The sequence below is a fragment of the Mesocricetus auratus genome, unplaced genomic scaffold (assembly GCF_017639785.1).
Source record: "Mesocricetus auratus isolate SY011 unplaced genomic scaffold, BCM_Maur_2.0 Super-Scaffold_100007, whole genome shotgun sequence".
NCBI classification, from domain to species: domain Eukaryota; kingdom Metazoa; phylum Chordata; class Mammalia; order Rodentia; family Cricetidae; genus Mesocricetus; species Mesocricetus auratus.
Window position 1 is genome coordinate 38,653,871 of NW_024429191.1, and position 20,428 is coordinate 38,674,298.

Consider the following 20,428-nt stretch of genomic DNA (forward strand, 5'->3'; position numbering starts at 1 on the left):
ATTTGGGAAGTTGAAGCAGGAGGGTTATGAGCCTGGTATATATAGAGAGAACTTGTCTCAAACAATAACAAAAAATAAAACACACAGGAAAAATAACTTTTATTTTTTAAAAAAGTATGCAAAGCCAATACATGCATAAAAAAATGTCCAACATCTCTAGCTACCAAGAGATTCACTTGCCTCTGCCTCCCAAGTGCTGGGATTAACACATGTACCACCACTGCCTGGCAACAATGCACACAATTTTAAAAAGAATAATATCCCTCAGGGTTATAGAGATGGCTCAGTGGTTAAAAGCACTTGCTGCTCTTCCCCAGGCCCTGGGTTTGATTCCCAGTACACACTTGGCAGATCACAACTGGCTGTAACTCTAGTCCCAGAAGATACGACACTCTCTTCTGGCCTTCCTGGGCACTATATGCACATGGTGCATATACACACATGCAGGAAAACATTAATATACAAACAAAATGAATCCTTAAATAGGTTAATATCCAAAACATATAATGATCTTAAAAACAACAAAATTCCAATTAACAGGGGCTAAAATATGAATGAATTTTTTTGTTTGCTTGTTTTAGAGACAGGGTTTCTCTGCATCATTGCAGCCTGTCCCGAAACTTACTCTGTAGACCAGGCTGGCCTCGAACTCACAGAGATCCACCCATCTCTGCCTCCTGAATGTTGGGATTAAAGGCAAGTGCCACCACCACCCAACCTGAATGAATGTTTTTCACAAATTATACAAATGACCAACTATTGGAAAACTTGCCCACTGACTGTATCACTCCAGTAAAATGGCTATTATCAGTCAGATGGTGGTGGTGTGATGGGGAAAGTTGATGGGGGAAAGTCCTTCTGTGGTATGTAAATAAAACACTGGTGGCCAATAGGGAAACAAGATAGGTGGGACTAGGAGTCGGGGAGAATTCTGGGAAATGTAGTGAAAAGAGTTGTCATCATGTGATCCCAGGAGGAGAGAAGCAAGTCTGGTATTCTGGGTAAGATAAGACCTTATAAAAATATATATTAGTAATTATGGGTTAATAATTAAGTCAGAGCTAGCCAATAAGAACCCATAGCAAACCGCCAACGGCTTCATAATTAATATAGTGTCTTGTGTGTTATTTGGGGTCTAAAGCGACAGCAGGACCCAGGCAGGAATCCCAAAACAAATGGCAGCAGCTGGTGGGAAGACTACATGTTACAGTGGTATACACCTTTAATCCCAGCACTCAGGAGGCAGAGGTAGGTGGATCTCCGTGACATCAAAGCCAGCCTGGTCTACAGCGCAGTTCCAGACAGTTAGAGCTACACAGAGAGACCCTATCCTAAAAAAACAAAAAATATATACATACATACATACATACATACATACATACATACATACATACAGGTTCTAGAAACATCCTCCAAAAGTAGAGGATCTCCTTCAGGTGAAGAGCACTTGCCTAGCACATGTGAAGCCTTAAGGTTCAATCCCTAGTGTCTGTGGTGGAGGGCTAAGGATGATAAGTGCTGGCATAAAGAAATAGTAACTCTTACACACTGTTGATGGTGATGTTAGTACAGTCATTCTGGAGAACAGTACAACTCAAAACAGAACTACTGTATAAGCCAGCTATCCCATTCGTGGGTGCAGTCAACCAATTTCACTAGAACAGAATTCCATGAAAAGGGAAGACTATTTTACAAAAAACAAGCAAGCAAAGGGAGCAGACTGAGGAAAATGTAAAATCACACCACTAAGAACAAAGGGCAGTTCCTGCCCAGAGTTCCCTCTGTAAGTCACTAATGCAAATGAGGTCTGCAAGTGTCCTTAGTTTGACTGGTGGTTGAATGAGAGATGCAACCATGCCTGGTTGTATTTGCAAGCACACGTATCACTAAAAAAGTTAGTTCTCTCCTTCCACCATGATTCCTGGGGAATCAATTCAGGTCATCAGACTCAGCAAGTTTCTCTGCTGAGCCATCTCATTGGCCCATTTTTGCTTACTTTTCTTAGTAGAGTCAGCTGAGCTGGTAACATAAGAAGGAAAGTGGTAACAATGGCAAAGGCAGCAACAGTAGGAAGGTAACTAAAGAGTTCCAGAGGTTGACTGTGGTGGTGACAATGACAGACTGTGAGCAGCCTAAAACACTGAGCCTCTAGACTTTAGTCACTGAAAGAGGTGAGGGAGCTGCCAAGCCTTAACAGCCAAGAATTCCAAATGCCTCCCAAGGCCCAAGCAAGAAGCCCGACATTCTATGCCTTAGAACTATAGTACAAACTGCTATTGGAACATAGCATCCCAATATCTGAAGCCCATCCAAGACCAGTACCACAAGCAGTAGTAGCCACAAAGTACAATAGCTCCCCAGTACAGGCCCCACTGGTAAAGCTCAGAGCAACAAACTGTCAACTTGAATATGTAAAGCCAAAAGTCTGGCTTCTAACATGGAAATAGGTCCCTATTCTCAGAGCTTGGAATTATAAACCCTTGGATGTGTCCCGTAGTACAGCCCCTCTAGACCTTGGGCACTCAAGGGCCCAGGACTGCCAACACTAGGACTTCTCTTTACCTAGTCATAATATCTGGATAAAGCAATAGGACCCCAAGTAGCTGACAAGGACACAGTATGACACATATGGTTTGCTTGACTGAAAGCTCTTGGAAGGCAATAGATTGTATTCTATTCAAAGTTCTGGCTAAGCAACTTCCTTGTGATGGGTGTTCTTTTTTTGATTTTTGTTCAGCTGGGACACAGTGGGCATGGTGGAGGGCCATCTGCTTGGGAATCCTATTGAAGGCATCCTTCACCAAACACCAAAAACCTACTACCTGGCCTTGGCTTTTAGTATCTGCTTAGAGTTACCCTCAGACAACATGTATGCACAGAAACAAGCAGACATAACAGGGAAGAGGGAGAAAGGACATTTATTCTTGTCACCCTTAATATACACAAAAGGGAAATGCCATGTAAAAACAAAATGTGGGTTTGACTTCTCTAATAACCAGGCTCAAGTTCTTCACAAACATATCCTAGACCGTTTCTCCATGGCAGCCTCAAGAGCAGACCCAAATTTCTCAGTATGCATCTATGGCTCTCACAAGTCATTCCCCCACACCAGAAATCACAGCTCCACTAGCTCCAAGACCTGAAGCTAGGACATTCCTGGAAGAAAGTTGCCAAACTAGCTACGAGAATTTTGTCATCATCACAAATAACAGAAAAGACGATACATAAAAGTCATCTTTTTAGAAAAGGATTTCAGAGATAACTCCAAGTTGTAGAGGATCACTAGGTCGTATGTGGAGCCTGACAGGCCTCCTAACAACCTGTCCTTGGCCAGACCAAGGGGAACCACCACATTAAAAACAAACAAAACACCTCGAACTCTTACATCAGGAAAGCTCCAGGAGAAACAGCCAGGAAGTTTACAGCCTGATGTCACTGGAAAAGTGGGGGAGATTTTCTCAGCTGCAGGAGACGCTTCCTTCTGTATAGAAGGCTGCTCTGTCTTTCTGAGGGAGGGGCTGGCTCAGCAGACGGGGCTGCATTATGAGTACCTCCCTAGCACATCAGGGCCACACTAGTGGCAGTGTCTTTCTTCCATCTGGAGAAGCCACACTGAGGGGTAGGCAACAGGTCTCTGAACTAGGAAACCCATGCCCGAGCCTTCCACCATAATGCCTGGAGACACAGGGAGCAAGTGCTGACTCCTCCACATCTCAACAGACCTGCTATGCTCCAGTAAGTCTAGTGGCTACCGGCAAGAGCACCTCCAAGCCATGCATGTGACCTTCGAACCCTTGAAAGTCATTGATGGGACTGGAGCAATGGCTCAGCTGTTTAACAACACTGGCTATTCTTTCAGATGACCAAGGTTTGATTCTCAGCACCCACTTAGTGGCTCAGGATAGTCTATGATTCTTGTCCTGGGGATCTGATGCCATCTTCTGGCCTCCAAGGGCACTGCATTCACGTGGCATACATACATGCAGGTAAGACACCCAGAACACAAAATAATAGCTTTAAAAAGTACTGGCATGCACTTCTCAGAATTAAGGAACCACTTCAGTCCATTCATGGTTTCCAAGGCTAAGATAAGGGCTAAAGGCAGGGAGCCACACAGAACACTACTCAGCTTCTAAAGACAGCCATCTCATTCTGGCTGGAAGGGGTTTCCCATTGCTCAGCTACAACCAGACCTGTCCAAGAGAGAATGGCTTGTTCATGGATCCATGTAAGGAAAAAAAAACCCCAAACTCAGTTTCTCCTACATTACTGTCACTTCTGCAAACACATATGCGTGTGGATGTCTCCTTATACAGCACCCAGCAACTGGTTCTAAAGTGTCTTCTAGCTTGGTGTCTCCAGTCCACTCACACTGCAACCTTATCTACTTAAAGACAGTCTCTTCCTAAGACGGCCTCTTCAGATGCCAACCTCAATCCCAGGCTACATCTGACCCATATGTAGGGGTTCACCTATTCTCAGATTGGATTCACTTTCTCCAACAGCTGACAGAAATCAGAGAAACACTTAGGTTTACTATTGATTATAAAGGGCATTAAAATGGATGCAGATGAAGAAACGCACAGAGCCTGGTATAAAGATGGGTTAAGGATTCTTTGTCCCCCCTGGAACTTCTGAGTATTCAGCTACTAGGAAGCCAGCCTATGTGGAAGTCTACCCATGGAGGCTTCATGACATGGGTGTGACTGATTCAACCACTAGCCACTGGTGATCTGCTTAACTTGTAGACCCTCTTCCTTCTTGGGGCCTGGGAATAAGACTGACGCCTCCATCCTCTGATGCTGCCCTGGTCTTTAAGGACTGTTCCACCCTGAAATTACCTATGGGTTGCTGGCCAGAAGGCGGCAGGTCACTTCCCATGACTTCAGGAGTCATAGTCCAGGAAACAGGACAACACACTGCCACACTGCTAGACACCACAAAAAGTTTGTATCAGCAATCACCTGCTCCACAAGGTTGCTGCTGCACAGACCATGAGTAGGCAGTGAAATTATCCACACATGCCCCCAGAAAATCCCCAGGCCTAGCAGTGAGGCAGCAGAGGAAGCTCCAGCTCCACCACAGCTTTACGACTTGGGAAAAGTTACCTCACCTTCTGAACCTGTTTACCCTCTGGTAAAATAACTAAAAGACCTCAGGTAAACAACAGCTCTAGGTCATTCTAAAATTCAGAGAAAAAAAGGACAGAGAGCCAAAAGTTGAGAAGACAGCAAGCACTTGTCATTATGATGTTACAGATAGTAAGTATAAGAACTGTACCCATGTTTGACAAATTTCAAAGGAGAAGCATGTGGCCACAACTTTTCCTACCACAGATTTCCAGGATGTCTTTTCCAGAAGGCCAAAATAAACGCATATTAAGTGGAAGGAGAAAACTGTTCCCACCCATGCAGCAGAAGCTGCCCACAAGTGGTTAGACACCATGACCTTGCCTAGACTGACATATCTCCCCACAGAGTCCTCAAGGAGCTCCTGCTCCCCTTGAAGCCAGATCCTTCACAGGTTCCTCCCCCCCCCAACCTCCTCCTCCTCAGCATCATTGATTTCACTCTTCTTTGCACAGGTATACAAACATGGTGTGAGGACCATGTGGTAAGTACTTTAGGCCTACAAGTCATGAGTCTTAGTCATAGTCACGAACCACCACCACAGGTGACACAGCAACCATGAGGTATGGATATTCCAGTAAACTTAACCTACAAAATTCTGGCAACTGGACATGGACTACAGGTTGTGGCCAATCCCATTTGTCAACACCAAAAGCACAGCGCTCACCTTAAATGGAATAACAGATTTTTTTCTGGAGCCATTTTGAGTGACCATGGTCCAGCAACACAGATTTAGGTCACCACAAATTCCATGTTCCAAAGTGAAAGCAGTTTCATGAAATTTTTATACTTTTACAGAACAAAGGAAGTCATCAATCAAGCAAATGTAAAATACATTGGTGGGTTCATTAAAGAAGTCACAGCAAGATGGAGAAAGCTTTTCTATAGGCCTCAGATGTTATCTGATGACATTCTTAGCTTTTGGATTGGTAGAAGCTAGGGGTTTGCTAAATTACTAGATACCAAAGGGTTTTTGTTTTTATTTCATTTTACATTCCAACCACAGTTCTCCATCCCACCCCCCCCCATACCAAAGGGGTTTTTTTTGTTTTGTTTTGTTTTTTGTTTTTTTTTGGTTTTTCGAGACAGGGTTTCTCTGTGGCTTTGGAGGCTATCCTGGAACTCGCTTGGTAGTCCAGGCTGGTCTCGAACTTACAGAGATCCGCCTGCCTCTGCCTCCCGAGTGCTGGGATTAAAGGCGTGCGCCACCAACGCCCGGCATGCCAAAGGTTTTTAATCTATTCGTCACAGGATATGACTGATACAGAGGTGGGCAAGGAATGGCTGACTATTCATATGGCTAAAGTGGGTCCAAGATATGGTAATTAGCTCCTGGCAACTTTCCAACCTCACCACATCACTGTAGTTTTAATCAGACACAACTTTCCAGGCATTCTCCTTGACAACATCATCAATTTACAAGTATACTAAAAATCTCCTAGGTAAGCCAGGCAGTGGTGGAGTATACCTTTGGTGGAGGCACAGGCAGGCAGGTCTCTGAGTTCAAGGCCAGCCTGGTCTACAGAGTAAGTTCCAGGACAGCCAGGACTACACAGAGAAACCCTGTCTTGAAAAAACAAAAACAATAACAACAACAAAAATTTCCACGTTATAACACATACTGCCCTCCTCCCTCCCTCAGATGCCACCATCCCCTCCAGTTACTGCCCCCAGTATGAGACATACACGTGTAAGAGTTCCATGACAAGGCTGACTTCACCCAACCACATCTATCAAGCCCATGGGCTCTCAAGGCTTCAACTCAGACTTCTGGTTGCCTGCTGGGCATCTTTATGTCACACCTAACAGGCATTTCCAACCAGTCCAGCCCCACCACCAGATCCTTGCTTGGTTATCTGTTGGGTACCTCACACTTACTAGGCCCTAGCTATGTGTTTCTTTTTTTAACAAAAGCTCTGTTAGAACCAAGAGTCTTTCTGGACCCCTTTCTTCCTCATCCTCCTAAACCCATAAACAAATCCTAAGGTAACAGGCCTGGCACAAGTGAAGTCTTCCAATCTATCAGAGTATTGAAACAATGGACCCCAAAGAGATGAAAATCTCCCCAGGAATCTCAAACTGGGAGAAGGAAAAGACACTAGCCAGAGGGAATTTATCTCCCAAGAGAGATCACGTGATTCTAACAACTTGTAAGGCCACCTTACAGAGACTGGAGTCCAGACAAGCATGGGTTAATGGTGGGCGTAGGGGGGCACACCTCTACTGTCTTACACATGCAAGTACTTGGCCTCACTCCAGGACTTAGGGATTCACCAGATCTCTCCGTCCCTCTTCCCAACCTGGCCACATTGAATAAATCTCCTTTTTCTGCTTTCCACTTTTAATCTGGCTCTATTCAGACCTGGCGTGGGATACAGGTTGTGACCCCCATCTGGCAACAATGACAGCCTCCACAGTGATACCCTCTCTAGGACAGTGTCATCCTTTATTGGCACAGCCCCTCCAGGACCTTCTCACTTCATCCTGTCCCTTCAGTCTATTCAGCACCCCATCAGTCAGGAAACAGAATTATAAAACGTCATGCTTCTGCCAAAAGCTCTTGTGAATATAGGATCCCTTGGGTAAAGAATTGCTTGGCATGTGGGAGGCCCTGAGTTCTGGGACAGTAGTGGGAGAGTACTGCAAACAAATCACAGAAAACATACTTCCGGTCTAATGGGGCTCTAAGCTTCATTCTGCTGCCCCTTTCTTAGCGTCCCTGACTCTGAAATGCCCTTCTACTTTAAAGCTTCAGGTTGCATGGCACTCATACCCTTCCTATTGCCCACTACAACCCCGTACTTCCACACCTCGGGGAGCTTCCCAAAGGTGACCTTCATGGAAGTGAGTCTTGTGAAATCCATGGGCACCCAGTACACACATACCCAGTGAGCCTCCAGAGAGGCTCTGTTCCTGAATTCTGTGTTTGGTGTCTTCCTTTGTTAGCTCGTGACTTGCCTCCACTAGTACAGGTAGAGTAGGAGCTCTGTGTGAACCCTGCATGTGAGAGGCACAATTACCATAGGAAGTCATGGCAGGCAACCCGTGGGTGTCAAGCTAATTCACATAAATGACGTTCTTGGGGAAAAGGCCCACGTCACTTGACTGTGACTCCTAACAAACTGGGATTGGCATAATGGGTCTCTTTCAGCATTTCCATCACACATGTGCCCTTGAGTAAAACTCAATAGCAAGTAAACAGCCTATTTTTAGTTAATTTCCAAAGTAACAGAACACACAGCATTCTGCACACCTTCCCCTAGTAGGCTGAGAGGGAGAACAGTGGGGCAGTGTGTCCGAGCGGGGGTGGCAAGACTGGCTTTTTCCATTACCTGCCCTCCTGCTCTGCAGCAGACCCTCTTTCCACTCCCTCAGAAGTTCCCATCTCCACCCTGAGGCTCAGCCATGCTTCTGAGGATGTTTCAAACACCACAGCCTAGCTGCAGGGCGTGCTCTAGATATTCAGAGAGCAATAAGACCGTCCACTGTTTCCACCTCGTCTCCTCCAGAGTGCCAACTCCAGTGCTTTCCTGTTTTCATCTGGGGTGGCTTTGCCCAGGATGCGCAGTTTCCATAGGTTTGTGTGGGCAGAGGAAGTGCATCACTAGCAGTTCCCAGCTGGGGGTAGGAGAGGCAACTTCATGGACACACACCTGTGTTTCAGGCCTCTCTCCAGGCCTGACATACTCGACAATGTTACTAACACCCAGAGGCCACCGTGTGAAGACCAGAATTACAACACTAACTTAATAGGGGTCAAGAGCTCATGTCCCAATTACTGTGTTAGGGGCTGTGCTGGTCCAGAGATCTTGACAGCATATATACCTGCTGGCCCTGGGACACTACACAGACAAAGAAGCAATTCCTATTTGGGTTTTTCATATTTCTATGAAAAAACAAACTATTTTATCTCTAGTCTCACATCATAGCACAGAATTCTGGGACCCTAAGAGTGCCAGCAGTGGACACCAGAAGAATGCCCTTTAATTCAGTTCGATCTAATAATGCCTGCCTGATGATTGTGTCAGATGCCAAGGTTGGGGGCTCAATCTCCCAAGATGTCCCTACTTCACTGCAAATGCAAGCCCAGGCTGTGTCACCTCTTTCTGATGACCAACACCTATACACAGGGCCCCAGAGATCCCTCCTTTAGTTGGATTTCCCCCAGAAGTTCATATTACTCAGAGAAATACTAACTTACATTTACTGTTTCATTATAAAGGACATTACATGGGGCATTAAAAGATGCAGCAGGTCAAGTATGAGACAACCATGCTAACACTCTTCCTAGGCACACTCTCCAGGACCTTCTGAATGAGTCGTCTAAGGATGTTCGGGACATTTCATTACGTGGACACGACTAATTAAACACTGGTCATTAATGACCTACTGGACTTTCAGCCCTAGAGGATGAGAGCTGGGTTCAAAGTCCCTACCCTCTAATCCTGCTCAGGTTTTCAGTTACCAGCTCCACCTGGAATCCACCACCCTAGTGGATGTTGGATGGTGTTAGACTCCTTAGCATGCAAAATGGCAGTTATCAGCTCAGGGAATCCAAAAATTTTAAGAACTGTATGCCAAGAAGTAGATTAAAGATCTAAAATGATGTTTCCAAATATAATATACTGCCAATGTACAAAAAGAAGACAGAGACTCTGGGAGACGGAGGAGGGTACAGGAATAAAATGTATAAATTCATGTATGTCTGGCAAAACAGGCTTGATACCAGAAGACTTAATGATTGCACGTAAATGACACTTTGGGATGTTGGGGTTTTATTTATTGCTGTTGTCATTGTGTACTGGCTTTTTTTCTTTTCGAGACAAGTCCTGCTTTGTGGCTCATATTGTCCTAGAATCCTCGGATCTTTCTACCTCAGCATTCCTCAACGCTGGGATCAAAGCGAGCACCACGAGTACTGGCATGGATATGTGTTTCTCTGCACTTGAATTTCTCTATGAGCTGTCATCTCCTACCATGACCTAGTTGCAACAGAGTTCTACTCTTTGACCACAAGAGTCACAGTGAGGTCCACAATGGGCGAATTAGATCAAACAAGTCCCTGCCTCCTGTTTCTACCCTTGCCTTCTTCCCAATAATCCACACCTCTCTACCTGAACCTCAAAATCTCCCAAAACTCACTTTTCTCCCCTTTAATTTGTCCCGTTCTATTTCTAAGTGAACATCACAATCCTAGGAAAGGTTCCTCAACCTAAGCCGGAGACTCAAGTGCCTCCCCACGCCCCGCGGATCCTCATCCTCCACTCGCATCCCACCACCCCTTCAGGACTCCATCATCCCTTAAGGTTTGGGTCTCATCTTCACCTCCTGTCTCAGTGGCGGACTCGAGCACTGCCTAGCTGCGCGTTAGCAGTACCGCTCACCTGGGGCAAGAGGAGCGCGCAGAAGACCCCGGACCACCAAACACAGACGCCAGCCGCTGGGAAGCCGGTTCGCCACTAGGCGAGCGCTCCTGCGCCTGCGCGGGAGGGCGGGACCACATAGGGCGCACGCGCACATCCTCGGAGCGCCAAGGCTTGAGTTCCTGCTGGAATGCTGCACCTCTGATGTCTGGTTCCGGGCTCCTTCACTGTGGTTTCTGCTCCAAATTGGTTTTAGGAGGTTTCTCGGCCTCCATTCCCCATTTGAAGTGAAGTGTAGTGGGAAGCAGGGCTGGGTCTCCAGGGTCAGGTTTCCCGGTGAATGGATCGGGAGACCCGCACCTTTGCCGAGCGGCACTACCGGGATCTCGGGGGCCGAGTCCCTGGCTGCGACGGTCCCGCACCCCGCAGTGTGACCTTCATTCAAGAGCCTGACGCCTTCTCCTACGCCGACTTCGTGAAGGGCTTCCTGCTGCCTAACCTGCCCTGTGTGTTTTCCAGCGCCTTCACTGAGGGCTGGGGCAGCCGGCGACGCTGGGTGACTTCAGCAGGGAAGCCTGACTTCGAGTACCTGCTGCAGAAGTATGGTAGGGCACAGGCGGGCTGACCTGGGGAACTCGGAGCAGAGACGTAGACCCGGGGATTGGGAGGGTGGCCAGGACCGAACAGACGAGTGGGATCTGGATAATTCGCCCAAAGGGTGGCCCAAGGGGGTGAACTACACGGATGACTCTACCGCTTCTGTACCGACCCTCTCTCTGCAGGAGACGCTGTTGTGCCAGTCGCTAACTGCGGAGTGCGGGAATACAATTCAAACCCCAAGGAGCACATGCCCTTCCGTGACTATATCAGTTACTGGAAGGAGTACATCCAAGGAGGCTGCTCCTCACCGCGGGGCTGTCTCTACCTCAAGGACTGGCACCTGTGCAGGTAATGGGACAGGCTGGCGGATGGCTGCTGGGCACTAAGCAGCGAGTGCAGGCCCTCTTAACATTCCTACTGCACTCAGAGGGGCTCCCTTTACAGAAGAGTTCTAGTCTGTCTCAAAGCTGGTGGGAGGGTGGTTCCTTGGGAATGTCACCATACCGGCCCAGGTGGACTGTCATGAGAAAAGTAAGTCTTGTGTGGCTCTTGTATGGGCATAGGTGGCCACTTCGGTATGATGCTGAGTAGGTTCCTCTCAGATCTCTAGGACTGCTCTCTCCCCACTGAGGACAGGCTTGCTCCTTCCATGGTTGTTTTGGGGATTCTTTTTTTTTTTTTTTTTTTTTTTTTTTGGTTTTTATGAGACAGGGTTTCTCTGTATTGTTTTGGAGGCTGTCGGTCCAGCCCGGCCTCGAACTCACAGAGATCCGACTGCCTCTGCCTCCCGAGTGCTGGGATTAAAGGTGTGCGCCACCACCGCCCGGCTTGTTTTGGGGATTCTTGCCGTCGCCTGGTCCATTCTAGGCTCTCAAAAGGAGCAAGTGAGCTTTCTACAACCGCTCTTGCTGCACTTTGAAAACCCCTTATTCTTTAAAGAGGCACTCTCACTCGACAACTTGTGGCTACTTTGCTTAGGAGATTTTTTTTTTTTGTAACTTTGTGGTGGTGCAGGAGTGCAGTGCATTCTGTAAGAACTACTTCCAAGACAGGCGTTGGTGGCACACCCCTTTAATCCCAGCACTCGAGAGGCAGGCGGATCTCTGTGAGTTGAAGCCAGCCTGGTCTACAGAGCGAGTTCCAGGACAGCCTCCAAAGCAATACAGAGAAACCCTGTCTCGAAAAACCAAAAAAAGAACTACTTCCAGATTTGAATTTTGCTGTTTCCCTGGGCTAGCCGGATGTGGTATGCTTCTTCCCCTTCCCTTCTCTATGCTGGACAGTGTCAAGAAGATGATCGCATCTCTACAGTGTGCTCCGTTGTTGTGCTAAGCTACAGTGGTTGTGCATTTAGGCACACTGCTGGCTTTTTTTCTTTTTGGAACTGGTAATGCTAAGTTCTTGAGCATCTAAACACATGTTATTAGTACATTGTTAAATTTATGGTATTTCCTGCTTGGACATGTCAGTACATAAGCCTATTGTAAGCTGAGGAGCCTACTACATCTCTTTGGGAAGAGCATCACTTCTTTCCATGGTGGCTCTGGGACTGTGTGTTTTCTCTGCCTGGTGTTCCTTTCACAAGCACAGACGGTTGTGCTCAGAACCCCAGCAGAAAGCAAAGTGAACAGTTTTGAATTCCTGTATAACTTGTGTAGTGTAGGATGGCATTTCAGCTCACAGCAGTTTCCACAGCTGACCGGATGCAAAAGAAACACCAGCCTCCAGATGCCCTGTCATACTACATTGTTTGGGTAGAAAGTGGCCTATATAGGAGGTGGCTAAAGTGTGAGCAGACACTGGTCCTGCATCTGTGTAATGTTTGAGCAGGTACAGACGGACTCACAGGCCTAAATTCTGTCTTGTGTAGTAGTTTGAAATTGTAGGTAAACATGTAAGTTGGTTTGTTTTGTTCTTTTGTGTTTTTTTGTTTAGGGAGGTAGTGAATATTTCCCATATATTAACTGACACATTTAGGCTAAAAAGTGTTCATTGTATTTAAATCCTTTGTTTGCTTGTACTTTTTTTCTGGAAGACCCTGAAATCAAAATGGGCAGAAGAAGACATGGAATTGCATAATCAGGAGGCCACAGGGGATCGATGCCTGGCCAAGTGTAATAGTTTGCTGAGTGCTCAGAGAGGCAGGCAATGCTGATGTTTGGGGATCGACAGATAAGTTGTTACTACTGGAGCTCTGTCTATCTCTGTCTCTTGTTGGGAATTACAGGCACATGACTCTAGAAACTTTTCCCAGCATGATGGTGTTGAGCCTTCTCTGAGGTTGGTGTTAATATGATCCAGTGTTTGGGAACCCATTGATGGGTTTTGAGGTTCTCCCACCTGGGTCTGAAACCTGGTGCTGCCAGGTAGTGTTACGCTCTCCAGTAGTGGTGAAAAAAAGGAGGAGGCCCATGACTCAGGAACTGGGATGGTGTTTACCATGTGTTCAGAGCCCCAGTGACCACTGCCTAAGTGGAGTGGTTATGCCACTGTGCCTCCAAAGTCATTTTATCTTAAGCATTCTGAACTAAGCAACTTGAGATTCAGCTCATGTCCTTCATGAGAACAGTCAAGAAGTCCACTAGGGCTGGGTGATCTTAGGTGGCCCTATTTGATATGGAATGGGACACAGGGTAGATTAGTACAATATAGCTCATGTGCTTTCCTCAGAGACTCCTTGGTGGATGACTTGGAAGATATATTCACCCTGCCTGTGTACTTCTCATCGGACTGGCTGAACGAGTTCTGGGACGTCCTCAATGTGGATGACTACCGCTTTGTCTATGCGGGGCCCAGGGGCACCTGGTAATGACAGAAGGGACTTGGGCACCTGGTGAAGATGAGATGGGAGGTGTGACCATCTGGGGCATCTGCCTAGAGGCCTATCAAAAACTTCAGGGTCTCCACAGGACTCCACAAGACACAAACCAAAAGCCCTTGCTGTAGGTCTCCCTTCCATGCGGACATCTTCCGCTCCTTCAGCTGGTCAGTGAACATCTGTGGGAGGAAGAAATGGTTGTTCTGCCCACCGGGGCAGGAGGAGGCCCTTCGGGACTGCCACGGTAACCTGCCCTATGATGTGACTTCCGCTGAGCTCCTGGACACTCGCCTGTATCCCAGGATCCAGCACAGCAGCCTACCCCTTGAAGTCATACAGGAGGCTGGTGAGATGGTATTTGTGCCCAGCGGGTGGCACCATCAAGTGTACAATCTGGTAAGACGGTGCACATGACCCTGCTCCTGCCAGGCTCCCTCCCTCTATGTCCCCAACGGCCTCTGTAGAAAGAAGGCAGTACTATTCCCCTGCAAAGACTGGATATAGGGTAGGGAAGCCACACTGAGACTCTGAGGAACTTACCCCTTGTCCTATTCTAGCTTGGTTCCTCTAGCTCTCATTCCAATGTGTTAGCCCCATCATGAGATGGGGTCAATATTTCCTGGCTGCCATGGCTAAGTGTCTGTTTGCTACCTTTGCCCACTATTGTTTCATTTCTGTTGCTGTGACAAAATACTCTGACAAAACGTAACTTAGGGGAGAAAGGATTTATTCCAAATTACAGTTCGTTGTGGGGACGCCAATGCAGGAACTTCATATGACTAATCACATCCACAGTCAAGAAGAGAGAAATGAATGCATTTTTTTTTGCTTTCTCATTTGTGCTCAGCTCAGTTTTTTCTGCTCTTACACAGTTCAGGGCCCTCTGCTTCAGGAATGGTGCCACACACAATGAGCTGTGTCTTTCCACATCGGTTAAGACAATCTCCCCACAGACATGCCCACAGCCCAGTCCAATGTAGACAGTTCCTCACTGAGCTTGTCTCCTCAGGTAGTTCCAGATTGTGTCAAGTTGTCAGTTAAAACTCTCACACCCACCAGGCAGTGGTGGCACACACCTTTAATCCCAGCACTCTGGAGACAGAGGCAGAGGCAGGCAGATCTCTCTGAGTTTGAGGCCAGCCTGGTGAGTGCCAGGACAGGCTTCAAAGCTACACAGAGAAACTTGTCCAAAAACAAAACAAACACAGCAACAACCAAAACTCCCACCCACGGAGCTTGGTGAGCATGGAGTAGGATTTGATTTGCTCACCAAAGGTAATGCCTGCTGTTGCCCCATGGAGCTTGTCCTCTGCCCTCCAGGACGACACCATCTCTATCAACCACAACTGGGTCAATGGCTGCAACCTGGCAAACATGTGGCACTTCCTGCAGCAAGAACTCCAGGCAGTGCAGCAGGAGATCAGAGAATGGAAGGACTCCATGCCTGACTGGCACCACCACTGCCAGGTAGGAAGCAACCTGCCCATGTTGAGTCAGCTTTGGGTCCAGGACAGACGCCAGGGCCAGGCTTCATGACTCAGACCCAGTGGCCGCTACCCTGACTCTGTCCCTTTGTCTCTGGGTCCCATCTTAGGCCCTAGGTGTGTGGGAGGGATCTTAGCAGTCTGAGTCTGGATGTGACCCCAGGACTTACTTGCCCTTTTCTCTTGGCCTAGGTCATCATGAAATCCTGCACAGGGATCAATTTTGAAGAATTTTACCATTTCCTAAAGGTCATCGCTGAGAAGAGACTTCTTATCCTGAGGCAAGGACTGAAGGGGGATACAGGGGACAAGCCAGGCCTAGGGCTGAACCTGCAGCAGGCTGCATTTGATGTTGGTCGCCTTGCAGATGTGCTGGCCTCTGTGATTGCACATATTGACTTTCAGAGAGTGGACACCAGTGCATTCTCACCACAGCCAGAGGAGCTGCTTCAGCAGCTGGAGGACACCATGGCTGCTGCTGAGGCCCTTTAGTAGTTTATATAGGACATGATGTAGGGAGAATTCTGAAGGGTAGCCTCTTGCCTAAGGGCCCTTCTGAAGTACAGGCTACCCTTCCTTGACGCCTAGGATGTGCCCCAAGGCAGTTCTTGCAGGGTGGGCAGACAAAGTCTTTCCATCTGATGCTGTTTCCTGTCATCTAGGCCCTGGATCTCTAGGAGGGTCCAGCCAAAATGAGAGTTTAACTCATGGGGGCTAGAGGGATGTTCACCCATTTGGCCTATAGCAAGCCTGCCAAGAACTTGAATTGAGTAGTGATCATGAAACCAGATTTCCTTGATGACTTCCAGCCTCTCCTAGTGATCCTAGGACTTCTGAGTGGTGGATATTTGGTCTGCTACCTTGGAGGTGTCTCTGTGTGACCTGGGACATAGAGATGTATATATGCAGTTGCCTTCCGAGCCTCTTCATCCTCTAGTTCTGTCCTGGGCGCTCCAGCAGCTGGGCTAGAAGAGTTAACTAGGGTAGGGCAAGTTGCAGAGGACTTCTTTTTCGAGACGGGAGACGGGGTTTCTCTGTATTGTTTTGGAGGCTGTCAGTCCAGCCCAGCCTCAAGCTCACAGAGATCCACCTGCCTCTGCCTCCCGAGTGCTGGGATTAAAGGCATGCGCCACCACCGCCGGCGCAGAGGACTTCTTAAGCTGTGTGTTGTTCCCCTATGGCTGGAGGCACAGTGCTAGGTGACTGAAAAACCCAAGTACTGGTCTAGCCAAGTCCCCAGGATGGAAATGATGGTGCAGGATTAAGGGAAAGTGGTATTATTCCCCCATAGCACTCCTTCAAGGCCTGGGTTCCTATGCTAGCCAATCTTCTGCCCTAAAGGGCATAGGCCCAAATCCAAAGCAGAAGTATAGGGATTCCTGTAGAGGAGACGGATACACCGAGTCTCAGGCAGTACCCTCTGTTGACTGCACCCATTGCCTATGCATGTTCTCTGAGATGGAGACAAGCCATTGCTTAATGACCTACATGGGGCCACATAATATCCTATACTTCTGGCACCTGCATGCCACCATGTTCGCTTTGCTGTTTCGAGGAGTAGGGATTGTGGCTGAGAGCAGAGGTGCACAGCCTGTGTGAGAACCAGCCGCTTACTCTAGGCCCCAGCATGGATTACCAGGATGAGGCACAGCTATACATACAGTGCTGGACATTTTTGGAGACAGAAGCTTTGCCTAAACCTGAAGCCTTCATGGTCTGAGGTGGGGCCTCACAGGAAATTATAAGCAGAGTTGGCCACAGCCTTTGTAGAGGTCCTATGCAGGGCCTGGTGCCAGGGATACACCCTGTCATTCGTAGGAAAACCCTCTGGGTGAGGCCTCCTGGGGGTATTTTTGGAGGAGCCACTTGAGGCTTAGAGTACTCACTCTTTTCAAGGCATAACTGCTGGTGCCCTGAAGAGTGGCACTAATGCTAATTTACCCTGTGAGCTGCAGGTCCTACACAGACTAGATAAGTGTAAGCACTTGGGTAGGGACAGGGCACCTGCATCTCTGCCCTGCCTGCCACAAGGAGCAGGTCTCTTCTTGGTTGGGACTGCTGGGGAGCTGCTGGAGCTCAGTGGCTAGGAGGCTATCTCTTGGTGTTAGATGTGGAATCAGTGGCAAGAAAATTATTAATGACTTCAATCTCTTTGCCAGCTAAATAATAACACCTCTTGTTTCAGAACCTTTACCAACAACATTGTTCCAGGGAGTCCTCAAACATGACCAGGCAGATAAGCTTGCCTAGGCTCTGCCTTTGAGCTCCTGGCCAGGGGTGTAGTATCTGGGTCTCTGGTTCCTTTCCTGTGTGGAGACACATCACACAAGTGGCCCAGCAACTTAATGGGAGCAGTTTACTCCTTACTAAAGATTGGCAGAATTAAGACATTTAGCACCCTGGGCCTTGTGTGACAGACAGTAGCTATTATGTACTCCCATGACCATCATAACTAGAATGATAGTAAATCCCCAGTCAGGTTACCAAGCCTGGAGCGGGCCCATGCTACACAGCTCAGCAAGTAAAGGTGCTTGCTGTGCGAGTGAACCCTGGAATCCATGAGAAAGTGGAAGGAGGTGTGGGGGGTGAGGCCTGTCATCTACCTCTCAGACTGCCAAAACCCTAGCTTGCACCAAGGCTGCCACAATTTGATGCTTGTGTAAGGGCAGCTCAGTAGCTGTCTGTCCAGCCTGGATTGTTGCCATTCTTGTTGCTGATTCTTGTAGCCAAAACTTAGTTTTTCATGATATATAATCTCCTTGTTTGGCCTTTGCAACTTCATGTTGCCCCAAATACCATGGATACAACCTTAGTTACTGACATGTGTTCTCATTGTGACACTGCTGTTCACAAGAAGTAACGTCTTTTGGAAGATTATTTGGATTGACAGTTAAATATCCTCTACCTAGTTATCCTAACATTTGTAAAGCATTAATGAAAGAAAAACATCCTAATCCCAAGAAGGGCTTCTTCTCTGCAATGTGACTCCTGGGTCCAACCCAACTATTGACCAAGGTGTTCAACCTGTTTGCAGAAAGAGACAAGTCCCCACTGGTCAAAATCTGACTAAGGGTGATGAGTGGGTTCCACAGCTATTCTAAACAGTTGAGATGTAATAAGAAAAATGGGCAAAATGCAAGTAAGAACACTAATGATTTACTATGAAGGAGAGAGCTATAACCATCTCTCCACCAGTCTGGCTTCTGTTCCCCATTGTCACTATCCCATTGTGATCCAGAAATACTAATTAGATGAAAACAGATATTTTGACCACATTCATACAAATTATTATATTGTTACAGTTCTATTATGACTCATTTCTTACTGTGCTTTAAAAATTGTGATAGGAGCTGGGTGGTGGCACATGCATATAATCTCAGCACTTAAGGCAGAGGCAAGCAGATCTTTAAGTTCGAACTCAGCCTGGTCTACAGAAAAAGTCCCAGGATAACCAAGGCTGTTACAGAGAGAAACCCTATCTTAGGAAAAGAAAAGTTTTAATTCTAAGTTGAATTTTTATTGATTTCATCCACTCTTAGCTGAAATGAACATCTAAGAATTAACTCCAAAGCTCATTTGAAACTAAAAGAAAAGGAATCAGATGGAGTGGTCTCTAAATAAAAGCTTAGACCTTAATTTCACTTGAAAAGTTTGGTTCAGAGCTTACCCATGACTAAAATAGCCTATGAACAGATTACCTTAACCTGTTCCATTTTGTCATAAATATAATTAAGGTTTGTATGCCAGAGTATATCTCAATATTGCTCTGTGTTCTGGTTGGTTTTTGTCAACTTGACATAAGCCTATACATATCTGAGAATAAAGAATCATAATTAAGAAAATGCCTCCCTGAGATTGGCACATGGACAAATCTGTGGAGTGTTTTTCTTAATGATTGAGGTGAGAGGGCCAAGCCCACTGGGGAAGGTACCACCCTGAGCAGGTAGGACTGCAGTATGTAAGAAACCTGCCCTGTTTGAGTTCCTATCACCTGGAAATGTAAAAGGAAATAATCAGTATCCTACCTGTGATGGTTTGAATGATAATGATCCCCAAAGGCTCATGTACATAAGCACCCAGTTTCTGCTCCAACACCATGCCTGCCTGCTACCATGATCCCCATTATGATACTTGTGGTCTCTAACCCTCTTCTGGAACTGTAAGCCTGAACAAATTCTTCTTTTTTTGGTTTTTCTAGACAGGGTTTCTCTGTGTATCTCTGAACTCACTCTGTAGACCAGGCTGACCTCAAACTTACAGAGATCCACCTGCCTGTGCCTCCCAAGTGCTAGGATTAAAGATAAGCACCACCCCCACCCAGCTAAATGCTTTCTTTCATAAGTTGCCTTGGTTATGGCATTTTGTCACATCAGTAGAAAAGTAACTAATACACTCAAGTGACTTTTGGTCAGTGTTTTATCACAACAACAGTTATATTTTATTATAACTCTTGGTCAAATAAAAGTAGAGATTTCACAGACATTAGCTTTCTTTTGGCACCAAAGCCATGTATCTTCCTGCTAGTGTGCTTAGATTCTGGTGTCTTCATTGATCTAGGTTCAATTCCCAGTCAGAGAACCATGGCAAATTTTAGCCACTCATTTCAGAAGCTTCGGTTTACTACTGTGTAATCCTTTTTATGTCTCACCAAGAATGCTCTTAACCTAGGTGTTTCCAGGTTCTGGCTATTACAAATAATGCTATGAACATAGCTGAGCAAATGTCCTTGTGGTATGATTGTGTGTCCTTTGAATATATTCCCAAGAGTGGTATTGCTGGGTCTTGAGATAGATTGATTCCCAACTTTCTGAGAAACTGCCATACTGATTTCCAAAGTTTGCACTCCTACCAGCAATGGAGGAGTGTTCCCCTTACTCCACATCCTCTCCAGCATAAGCTGTCATCAGTGTTCAGGACTTATCCCGGATGCATGAACTGAATTTTTGGAGCCCAGTCCCTATGATACCTTGATAATACAGGGGGAAAGGCTTAGTCTTGCCTCAACCTGATATGCCACAGTCTGCTGACTCCCCA

At 46.8% G+C, this 20,428-nt stretch overlaps 2 protein-coding genes across 4 annotated transcripts in view; one reads left to right on the plus strand and one right to left on the minus strand.

Annotated features, from left to right (window-relative positions):
- The window catches only part of Snap47 (synaptosome associated protein 47), a 48,735-nt gene extending 38,101 nt beyond the window's left edge, over window positions 1–10,634 (minus strand). The window contains exons 1-2 of one of the 3 annotated variants that reach the window (XM_040748738.1): window positions 10,455–10,470; window positions 8,015–8,126 (exon numbers count right to left, since the gene is read on the minus strand). The gene's annotated coding sequence lies outside the window, so the exon portion shown is untranslated. Of the gene's footprint in view, window positions 1–8,014; window positions 8,127–10,454; window positions 10,471–10,513 lie in introns of those variants that run through there. The other 2 variants (XM_005067698.4, XM_040748736.1) reach the window with 2 other exon arrangements.
- Window positions 10,635–10,680: 46 nt separating this feature from the next.
- Jmjd4 (jumonji domain containing 4) lies at window positions 10,681–19,236 on the plus strand. The gene is made up of 6 exons (XM_005067696.4): window positions 10,681–11,097; window positions 11,275–11,440; window positions 13,763–13,897; window positions 14,039–14,306; window positions 15,231–15,377; window positions 15,587–19,236. The coding sequence occupies exons 1-6, from the start codon at window positions 10,833–10,835 to the stop codon at window positions 15,884–15,886; spliced, it is 1,281 nt and encodes a 426-aa protein (XP_005067753.1). The 5' UTR covers window positions 10,681–10,832; the 3' UTR covers window positions 15,887–19,236.
- The last annotated feature ends 1,192 nt before the right edge of the window (window positions 19,237–20,428 follow it).